The sequence below is a fragment of the Aulonocara sp. 'chitande type north' Nkhata Bay genome, linkage group LG6 (genome assembly GCF_057382095.1).
Source record: "Aulonocara sp. 'chitande type north' Nkhata Bay isolate Kocher_YH1m ecotype deep benthic linkage group LG6, A_spYH_male_GT1.1, whole genome shotgun sequence".
Classification (NCBI taxonomy): domain Eukaryota; kingdom Metazoa; phylum Chordata; class Actinopteri; order Cichliformes; family Cichlidae; genus Aulonocara; species Aulonocara sp. 'chitande type north' Nkhata Bay.
This window is the reverse complement of record NC_141349.1, coordinates 37,523,078-37,534,885: the sequence shown is the minus strand read 5'-3', so window position 1 is coordinate 37,534,885 and position 11,808 is coordinate 37,523,078. Positions and strand designations below refer to the sequence as shown.

At 46.3% G+C, this 11,808-nt stretch overlaps 1 protein-coding gene across 1 annotated transcript; it reads left to right on the top strand.

Moving 5' to 3' along the window:
• The first annotated feature begins 760 nt into the window (after positions 1-760).
• On the top strand, positions 761-5,745 carry LOC147328439 (uncharacterized). The gene is made up of 2 exons (XM_086297435.1): positions 761-1,342; positions 5,722-5,745. The coding sequence occupies exons 1-2, from the start codon at positions 761-763 to the stop codon at positions 5,743-5,745; spliced, it is 606 nt and encodes a 201-aa protein (XP_086153561.1).
• The last annotated feature ends 6,063 nt before the right edge of the window (positions 5,746-11,808 follow it).

Sequence of the window (11,808 nt, the reverse complement as noted above, 5' to 3'; positions counted from 1 at the left end):
GTAACAGATGTCTCCGAAAACGTCGGAGCGCTTTTGAAAATATGTGGTGTCCTGATAAACTGAGCAGATATTTGAGGTTTACACAGCTACATTCTCGCCTGAAAATATGTTAAACGTTTATTTTGTGACCCAGAAAGAATAATAAGAGTAACATTAAAACTAACTAGCTGCCGCCATTGTTGGAAACTGCGCTGGGCCGCGCTATGAATTCTGGGACACAGCTGCTGCTTCTTCTTCTTCTTCGGGGTTTAACGGTAGCTGACATCCTTGTACATGCAATGCTGCCATCTTCTGTTTCAATCCGTTATTACACTCTTAAATCCTGCCACTTATTCCTGCGTCTTTTGTGATCTTACAAAGCTTCAAACGACGCGTCGACTATTAAATCAGTCGTCGACGATTTTGATAGTCGACGTAATCGTGACTAGTCGACAAATCGTGGCAGCCCTAGTGCCAAGGTTGCACATCTAATCTTGGACACTTTTAAACCCGACCCTTCCTGGCCACCAGAGATTCTACGCGGCGCGGAGAACAACAAAGGACGGCCAATGTACAATCCATGGAGAACAAACTCGATGACCTAAGAGCAAGGGTCACCTTCCAACGTGACATGAGGGACTGCAACATTCTGTGCTTCATGGAGACATGGCTGACCCCCACCGTGCCGGACCAGGCCGTAACTCCGTCGGATTCATTCTTTGTGCTCCGCGCGGACAGAACGGCAGAGTCGAACAAAACCAAAGGTGGAGGAGTGTGTTTCATGGTAAACAGAAAGTGGTGTGATGCCAGGAGCATTTCTACTCTTTCCAGCGGCTGCTCACCACATCTGGAGTTCCTGAGCATTAAGTGCCGCCCTTTCTATCTGCCCCGTGAGTTCACCTCGGTCATCGCCACGGTGGTCTACATCCCACCCCAAGCGGACACAGGTATGGCTTTGTCTGAATTACATGATGTACTGAGCTCGCTTCAAAACAAGGACCTGGGCGCAGCCCTCATTGTAGCAGGAGACTTTAATAAAGCGAACCTCAGACAAGTCATGCCAAACTTTTACCGGCATGTCTCGTGTCCAACGAGAGGGGATCGAATTTTGGATCACTGCTACACGCCATACAAGCAGGGCTACAAAGCTGTCTCACACCTGGTTTTTGGGAAGTCTGACCACAACGCCATCTTTCTCATTCCCCAGTATAAACAAAACATACGGAGGGAAGACGTGACCACGAGGGAGGTAAAACGGTGGACTGCCCAATCAGAAGCTACGCTACAGGACGCACTCAACGACGTCGACTGGGACATGTTCAGAGCATGCGCAGTCGACATCAACGAGTTTACGGGAGTAGCAGTATGCTTCGTCAATATGCTAGCGGAGGAGATTATCCCCACTGCGAGAGTCACCACATTCCCAAACCAGAAACCGTGGATGGACAGATCGATCCGCACTGCAGTAAACGCCAGGACCGCCTCCTACAACGCGGGTCTCGCCACTGGCGATATGAGCGCCTACAAAGCGGCCTCATGCGGCGTGCGGCGCGCAGTGAGAGATGCCAAACGCCGGTACCGGGAACGTGTGGAGTCTCGCTTCCACCAGCGTGACACACGGAGTATGTGGCACGGACTACGCACCATTACGGACTACAAAGCCAGGGACACTGCGCCGATCAACGCCGACTCTGCATTCACCAACGAGTTGAATCAGTTCTACGCCCGTTTCGAGGTTAGCCAGGCGGCTAATTCTATCTACCGCCTGACTACCGAGGACAGTGACGTCATCAGCGAGAGACCGGTGACCAGCATCGCGGAGCATGACGTCCGAGCGGCATTGAGGAGAGTGAACACAAGGAAAGCGGCGGGGCCAGACGGCATCACCGGCCGTCTGCTGCGCTGCTGTGCTGACCAGCTAGCAGGTGTGTTCACTTACATCTTCAACGAGTCCCTGGCGAAGTCTGTGGTCCCCACATGCTTCAAAAGATCCACCATCATCCCTGTGCCCAAGAACAGCAAACCCTCATCCCTGAACAATTACCGGCCAGTTGCACTGACCTCGGTAGTAATGAAGGTGTTTGAGAGGCTGCTGAAGAACATCATCTCGTCCTCCATCCCAGACACCACAGATCCGCTGCAGTTCGCCTACAGATCCAACAGATCCACAGAGGATGTCATCGCCCACGTCCTACACACCACTCTCAGCCACATGGACAAGAAACAGGGTAACTATGTGCGAATGCTGTTTGTTGATTACAGTTCAGCGTTTAACACAATAGTGCCCTGCAAACTGTTCACAAAGCTCAGGGATCTGGGACTTAACAGCCGTCTGTGTGCATGGGTGTTGGACTTCTTCACTGGCAGAACTCAGGTGGTGAGGGTGGGTAGATGCGTCTCTAACAGCATCACCATCAACACAGGAGCACCTCAGGGATGTGTCCTCTCGCCACTGCTCTACTCCCTCTACACTTCAGACTGTGTAGCCACCCATGGCTTCAACACCATTGTGAAGTTTGCTGATGACACAGTGGTGTTGGGTGCCATCTCCAACAACGATGAGGCGGCCTACATGGATGAAGTGAAGAATCTGGTATCATGGTGCCAGGACAACCACCTCCAGCTGAACGTTGGCAAGACCAAGGAGCTGGTGGTGGACTTCAGAAGGGGTCAGTACAGAGACTACAAGCCCATTATCATCAATGGAGCTCCAGTGGAGAGGGTGCAGTCCTTCAAGTATCTTGGTGTCCACATCTCCTCAGACCTGACATGGGCTGCCCACATTCAGGTCCAGACCAAAAAGGCTAGGCAGCGCCTGTATCACCTACGACAACTGAGGAAGTTCAGGGTCTCTCCAAAAGGCAAGAGTGATCCGTACAGCAGAATGCTGCTGCAGGATTGCTCTCCCCCCGCTTCAGGACACCTACACCAGGAGATGCCGGACTAGAACAGCGCAGATACTGAAGGACCCGTCCCATCCTGGCAACAAACTGTTCCAACTTCTGCAATCTGGTAGAAGGTTCCGCATCTTCCGGGCAAGGACAGAGAGACTCAAGAGGAGCTTCTATCCCCAAGCCATCCGGGCCCTAAACACACACACCATATATATATATATATATATATATATATATATATATATATATATATATATATATATATATATATATCCATCCATCCATCCATCCATTCGCTTCCGCTTATCCTTTTCAGGGTCGCGGGGGGCGCTGGAGCCTATCCCAGCTGTCATAGGGCGAAAGGCGGGGTACACCCTGGACAGGTCGCCAGTGCAGGGCCAACACACAGGGACAGACAACCATTCACACTCACATTCACTCGCACATTCACACCTAGTGACAATTTGGATTAATCAATTAACCTATCCCCACAAGCTGCATGTCTTTGGACACACTCAACAAAAATATAAACGCAACACCTTTGTTACTGCTCCCATTCCCCATGGGATGGACGTAGAGACCTAAAATTCATTCCAGATACACAATATAACCATCCCTCCCAAACAGTGGTCACAAATCAGTCCAAATGTGTGGTAGTGGGCACATCTGCTATATTGAGATAATCCATCCCACCTCACAGGTGTGCCACATCAGGATGCTGATCTGACATCATGAGTAGTGCACAGGTGTACCTCAGACTGCCCACAACAAAAGGCCACCCTGGAATGTGCAGTTTTGTCTCACAGCAAAATGCCATAGATGCCACAAGCAATGAGGGAGCGTGCAATTGGCATGCTGACAGCAGGAATGTCAACCAGATCTGTCGCCCGTGCATTGAATGTTCATTTCTCAACCATAAGCCGTCTCTACAGGCGTTTCAGAGAATATGGCAGCACATCCAACCGGCCTCACAACCGTAGACCTCGTGTAACCACACCAGCCCAGTACCTCCACATCCAGCAGGTTCACCTCCAAGATCGTCTGAGACCAGCCACCCAGACAGCTGCTGGAACAATTTGTTTGCACAACCAAACAATTTCTGCACAAACTGTCAGAAACCATCTCAGGGACGCTCAACTGCATGCCCGTCATCCTCATCGGGGTCTTGACCTGACTCCAGCTCGTCGCCGTAACAGACTTGTGTGGGCAAATGCTCACATTCGATGGCGTCTGGCACGTTGGAGAGGTGTGCGCTTCACGGATGAATCATGGTTCACATTGTTCAGGGCAGATGGGAGCTGAGAATGTCCCAGTTCTTGCATGGCCAGCATACTCACCGGACATGTCACCCATTGAGCATGTTCGGGATGTGCTTGACCGGCGTATACGACAGCGTGTACCAGTTCCCACGAATATCCAACAACCTCGCACAGCCATTGAAGTGGAGTGGACCAACATTCCACAGGCCACAATTGACAATCTGATAGACTCCATGCGACGATGTGTTGCACTGCATGAGGCAAATGGTGGTCACACCAGATACTGACCGGTTCTGGGTCCCCAGACCCCCAATAGCGCAAAAGACTGCACATTCCAAGGTGGCCTTTTGTTGTGGGCAGTCTGAGATACACCTGCGCACTACTCATGATGTCAGATCAGCATCCTGATGTGGCACACCTGTGAGGTAAGATGGATTATCTCAATATAGCAGATGTGCCCACTACCACACATTTGGACTGATTTGTGACCACTGTTTGGGAGGGATGGTTATATTGTGTATCTGGAATGAATTTTAGGTCTCTACGTCCATCCCATGGGGAATGGGAGCAGTAACAAAGGTGTTGCGTTTATATTTTTGTTGAGTGTATGTATATATATATATATATTTTTTTTTGTGTTATGTTTTTTGGCACTGTGTTTTAGGTCATTGTTGTACTGGAAGATTCATATTCAGTCTTCTGTTGTAAGGGGAAGAAGGTTGTCATCCAAGGTTTTACAGAACATAGCTCTGTCCACTGGCCCTCAAAGTTGTCAAGTCGTCATCTACCCTCAGCAGTAAAACGGCTCCAAATCATAATGTTTCCATCTCCGTGCTTGACTGTAGGGATGGCATTCTTTGGGTCATACTTTGGCATACAAGTTGATGCCAAAGAACTTGATTTTGGTTTCATCACACAGCACCTTTTCATAACCACTGCACTTTCTCCCAAGCTTTCTGGCAAGATGGCAAGCTTAAGATAATGCTGTACACGTGCCTTCGTGAGCTGGGAGACCCAACTGCCTTTAAGTCATTAACAAGTTCCTCCAGTGTAGTTCAGGGCTGATCCACCACCTTCGTTATGCTCATCCTTTCTTTGCTTGGACCTCAGCCTGAGGATGATGATGGTCATTTTTCATTTCTTCCATTTCCAAATAATCAAATAAAGCTTCCTTTGACAGCTTTTTGATCTTGCCCATGGTGATAGAGAAGTGAAATGGAAGAAATTAATTTTGTTGACAGGTGTGCCTTATACACAAAACAAGATAAGATCAGGAGAGTCTGTAATTTATTGATTGATTCTAAATGTTATGGGAGGAAGACTTCTGGCTGGGTTGCAGGGGCTCAAATACTTATGTCACCCAGCAACAGTGATGTTAAGTATCATGTAATTAATAGTGATTGTTCTTTTTTTTTTTTTGTAAGTGAGCAAACTTGCAAATTCAACTGGGGATCAAATAATTATTTCCCCCACTGTATGTTGGGAATCATTCAAAGTCTGTTTCTAGACTTTGGGGGAAAAAATCACTGAGGGTATTTCCCAAAATGGTGGAATTTTATAATAGTCAAATGTTGATGTGTCCACTGCAGATACTTCGTGTGGTTATCCACTAATCCAATCTAGCAAAGATCTTTTTAAGGGCTGATATATATCACAGGCTCAGTGTGTTCCTTAAGGTCGACACAGATAACAGTTACTGACGCCTTCTTCAAAATGCACCATTGTGTGAGCTCAAAGCAGCTCCATAAAAGCAGAAAAATCTTGACACGGTAAAATCCTTCATTACCCGTGGCTCTTATCTCACACTGGATGTGTACACAGACTTTAGCAGGATCGTTAGGTGATTATAATTGTCAGTGGTTGCCAGTGGGAGGTAAGGGGTCTCTTCAGCGTATGCTTGTTTAAAGTTAGAAAATGGTGTAAAATTATTTCATTTCCACAAGCTGATGTAATTCATTTTGATATCCAGCGCTAACAGGACTGAGGGAACAGATGGTCTGCTTAGGTTAGCCAGTTTGAGGGCTAACCCCAAGTTAAACAAATGTATATGCAATGGTAGAAAATAATTCTTTGATCCTCTGCTGAATTTGTGAGATTGTTTATTTTTTTTGTAAGTGAGCAGTCTGTAATTGTTATGGGGGTTTCATTTAAATGGAGAGCGACAAAACATCAATCACAAATTCAGAAACAAAGCATTACATAGAATGTATAAGTTGATTTCTATGTTGCTGAGTGAAGTAAGTATTTGATCGTGAAGAAAAACATGACTACTTGGTAGAGAAACGCTTATTGACAAGCACAGCGGTAAGATGTGGTGCTAAATGTTTACACATATCTCATGAGGGATTTTGGCCCGAAGGTTGATGTTTGTTAACATCTGCAGCCCCAACACAGATTTTTTTAATAGGATCTTACCAGACTTGTATTATTTCCAGAATTAGATCTACTGAACATATAACACCTGTTCTTAAACAGCTCCATTGGCTTCCAGTTCACATCTGTGTCAATTTCAAGATCCTGCTTCATACTTACAAAGCCCTTCATAACATCGCTCAACCATATTTATCTGATCTTCTCCATACATACTCACCCCCTCGTACACTTCGCTCTTCTTCAGCTTCCCTTCTGTCTGTTCCACCTGGTCGCCTGACTGCCATGGGACTTGGAGCCTTTCGTTGTTCTGCCCCAAGATTTTGGAATGCACTTCCACCAGATCGCCGAACCACAAACTCTCTCACCACTTTTAAATCACATCTCAAAACACATCTATTCAAAATTGCATTCACCTGATTCTGTCTTAGTCCTAAGTTAGTTGTGTTGCTCAGCTTTTATACTTTTTGCTTTTTTTCTCTTATGTCTAAATTTTATTTTGCCTTTTTTTTTTTATATTGTATTGCGTTGTTGCTATTGTTCTTGTGCTATTGTAAGGTGACCGTGAGGGTCTTAAAGGTTCCTATAAATAACACTTATTATTATTATTACTATTAGGAATCAGGTCTGGAGACTGACTGGGCCACATGGCCATGGCCTTAATGTGCATCACCTGTAGCCTATGCTTTGTTTTTTGGCACTGTGTTTTAGGTCATTGTTGTACTGGAAGATTCATATTCAGTCTTCTGTTGTAAGGGGAAGAAGGTTGTCATCCAAGGTTTTACAGAACATAGCTCTGTCCACTGGCCCTCAAAGTTGTCAAGTCGTCATCTACCCTCAGCAGTAAAACGGCTCCAAATCATAATGTTTCCATCTCCGTGCTTGACTGTAGGGATGGCATTCTTTGGGTCATACTTTGGCATACAAGTTGATGCCAAAGAACTTGATTTTGGTTTCATCACACAGCACCTTTTCATAACCACTGCACTTTCTCCCAAGCTTTCTGGCAAGATGGCAAGCTTAAGATAATGCTGTACACGTGCCTTCGTGAGCTGGGAGACCCAACTGCCTTTAAGTCATTAACAAGTTCCTCCAGTGTAGTTCAGGGCTGATCCACCACCTTCGTTATGCTCATCCTTTCTTTGCTTGGACCTCAGCCTGAGGATGATGATGGCCATTTTTCATTTCTTCCATTTCCAAATAATCAAATAAAGCTTCCTTTGACAGCTTTTTGATCTTGCCCATGGTGATAGAGAAGTGAAATGGAAGAAATTAATTTTGTTGACAGGTGTGCCTTATACACAAAACAAGATAAGATCAGGAGAGTCTGTAATTTATTGATTGATTCTAAATGTTATGGGAGGAAGACTTCTGGCTGGGTTGCAGGGGCTCAAATACTTATGTCACCCAGCAACAGTGATGTTAAGTATCATGTAATTAATAGTGATTGTTCTTTTTTTTTTTTTTGTAAGTGAGCAAACTTGCAAATTCAACCGGGGATCAAATAATTATTTCCCCCACTGTATGTTGGGAATCATTCAAAGTCTGTTTCTAGACTTTGGGGAAAAAAATCAGTGAGGGTATTTCCCAAAATGGTGGAATTTTATAATAGTCAAATGTTGATGTGTCCACTGCAGATACTTCGTGTGGTTATCCACTAATCCAATCTTGCAAAGATCTTTTTAAGGGCTGATATAATGGCCATCTCGTGATTTCCACATTTTCAATGAAATAGAAAATAACTGGATGTCTTTGTATCAAATGACTTTGTTCTACATGAAAATGACAGCAAAAATACAAGTTGTTTTCCACCATTAAACTTCTGCTAAGCATACTCACAACATTAAGACTTTTCTAATGTGGCCCCGGTCTGGATGGGCCTGGGCCCCCTTTCCCTGGCGGGTCGCAGAGTATGGGGGTGCCTACTGGGGTCAGCGGGGGAGCTGGCCCCAGGGAGGGGTCACTTGCCCCTCCCTTCCTTTCCTCCCCATCTCCAGCTGCCTCCCCCTTCCTGCTCCACCACAACCACCCACACATGCAGGACCTTGGAGTAGGGGTATGTCACCAGGGTGCAGAGGAGGCTACCCCCCCCCCCCCCCCTCTGTCCCATTCTGGCTGCCTCTGCCTCAATTTTATCCCACAACTTAGACATTCACATTACTCACACTCTCATTACACATACATATAGGATCTTGGGGGTGGGCACGATACATGGAATCCAAATTACCATCAGGGTGTACACCTCACCCCTGGCATCGTTGCCCACCTCTCAATTTTAAATACACGTAGACATTGAGGGCTAGCAGGAGGGACCATGCGCTTACCTGCTGCTCTCTGGCAGGTAGCTCCATGCCCTCCTGGGTTTTAAATGCACCTTAGAACACACATGTATCAACACTACAATGAGCGGGTGGAGGGAGGTTTGGAGTCTTCTCTCACCCCCATTCTCTGCGACCTGCTGGAGCGGGGGGGCTAGGAGGAGGAGTTGGCCGTCCGACTGCGGTCTGGAGTGTGGAGCCTCCCTGCTGCTGCGGAGTTGGGGCGGTCTGCCTCCCCCCACCGCAGGGAAAAGGGTAACACCACCTGGGTCTGGGTGCAGTTCCCCCCTCCAGGGGCAAGGGTACCTAGACCCGGTTCATAGAGTACGCTTGGGGAGTGTGATCGTGTGTACAGCGTCTCTTTATGTCTGTCTCCACGTTGGTTGAGTGTGGAGTAAGTGCATATGAGAGCATGAGGGTGGGAATGGATGTTTGTGTCTTTGTGTGCCTGTATGTCTGTGTCTATATGTCAGGTTGGGTGTCAGACGCCACTTCTCTGGGGACATCTCAGGCCCTCCAAGGTTTGGAGGCCTATCTCCCCCTACCACCACTTCCCCTGCCAGTGGCGGACTCCCTCAGACATCGGTGCGTTGGTGGTTCTTTGTGTCCGGGGATGGGCGCCCAGGTACACACCGGCTCACTCCTTGGCGGCCGCTTATCGGGGCCTGGAGCCTGGGGCTCGCTCGGGCCACTTCGGAGGTGGGGTGCCCCCGGCCTCTCAGCCTGGGGCTCAGTCACTCAGGCACGGCTGGCTGCCAGCGGAGCTCACGGGCGCGTCACTGCAACTCCCCCTGGCTTCTGCTCCGCGGCTGCTGAGTGAGCCCTCATCTGGGACTCTCCTCAGCTCTTTCTGGGACAGTGGCGCGGCTGCCCCTCTGTTGGTCTTCCTTGGTCTCTTGTGTTCTGGGGGCCTCTGGATGTCTGGAGTTTTGATCTCCTCCATACCTGCTTCATGCCCTGGAGGACGGGGCTGTGGCCCCCCCACACCCTCTAGCAGATCATTACATGAAGGAACCTTTTAAAAAAACAAGCGCGTCCATGCTCACAGGTGTACACACGGGTGATCACACCCACAAACTACACCCTTTTTGGCTCCTACCTCAAAGCACACTGTGTTCTGTTGATCTTATGTGCTGCACAATAATGTTTAATATTTAGTATTTACTGTCATATTCCCATATATCATTGTGATGTTGTTTATTCTATTACTCTTGTTCTCTTCTGCATGTTTTCTTTTTTTCTTTCTCAGCAGGTGATCCAGGTGATTGATATATGCATTTTTTTTCTTTTCTTTTTTTTCTGCCCATTCTGTTGGTTTATGTTTTTTGCCCTTCTCCCCCGTCCCTCTTCTCAGCCGTTTCTCTTTCCCTCTTTCTTTCTCCCCTTCTTTCCCCCAGTCAAGTCTGTCCCGTATTCAGTAAGTGAAAATAAAATAAACAATAAAAGGTGAATCAAATGGACCATTACGGCAAGGCTGGGATGGTCAATTTGGTAAAGTAAATCCGTTGGGCATCTTTCTTTGCCTTTAGACAACAATTCTGATGGCAAAAGAGCCAAACGGGACAGGCACAAAAAAAAAAAAAAAAAGACTTTGTTAATGTCATAATCGAGTGTGGACTCAAATGGTGTCTCTGCTCAGCCCTCAGTTGCTGAACAAATACCCTGGTAGTTCATGCTATGGATACACAAGCAAATGTTTTTTAAACGTACACTTACCTACATTTTTACGATCGTAACAAGTCGAAAATGTCTAGAATCTTGAATGTATCACCACAGCATCGTGACTGGCTCACATATAAACATATTTTGGGTGTCGATTGGCTTTTAATCATTTCAAAATCTTCCATAAATTGGAATTCATAATTTTTTGAGTGACATGTTTCCTTCTTAAATAATGGTTCTTGTTTTTGTTAATCGTGGTTTGTATTACATTCTATATATTAAAGGAAAATGCCTTTCTGCCATGTTCGATAGTTTCATAGTGCCCCATCTACAAAGCAAAGCTTCTGTCAAACTGTCTCTAAAATAAGCAAAGGGGGCAACTTCCTCCTGCCTATTGTGTATAGGCTGAAAGGAAAAAGCAGAAGAAGAGTGAAAGTAGTGTGTGAAGTAATTTTATGCTACTTATGTGTCCAGTGCACAGCAACATGTAGACGCTCACCATGTGTTTCTGTTTTATTCTGTTTGTGCGCACGATGGCCTCCAGCTTGGCTCTCTGTATGGGAACCAGGTACTGTGGACGAGATCATTACAGCCTCATTCATTAGTCATCATTTAACTTCTGATTTGCCCTCTGTTCAGCTCAATGCCACTCACAAGACTTCTGCTGTCCCACATTAACACCCATCAACACACACAATCACATACACGCACACAGACAGCAGTCATCCTGCTCTTAGAAAACTTGTATCTTTTTGTTGTGTTTCTCTGTTTTTCCATATTTCCACATACCGTCCTGTTTCAAAATATCAAAATACTTCAAGGATCCAATTCACTCTCCAACACCAAAAAAACCCTCAAAATAAACTTTGGCAGGCCTTTCCGTCCTGAGCGCCCACATAATCAATCATAACCAGGGCGTACAAATTCATCAGCTTGGATCCATTTTGCCGTAGTTAGAGATCAAAAGGTTGCCAGTTGACTATAGGAAGTCCAGGTACTAACCCAGACTAATTCATCTAACATGGGAGAGATTTAGCCCCCTGAGGAGATGAGGACATGGTTTTTCTCCATCACACTGCATATCTTCGATGGGGCTCGAGGGCACTTACTCTTGCCACAGCATATCCTGTACACCGTTTAACATTCCATTGATCAGATTAATTGCAGTTGATTGTGTCCTGTTTGAGGAAGCCTGTGAAAGTACACGTTTAACTGAACTAATTAATAAGATGTACCTAGATACAAAACAGCATACCTGTTCTTCTTTTGGGGCCCCTTGATTATGATCTTTGTAAGACGGAAAAGAATGATACCAGTGTGATATAT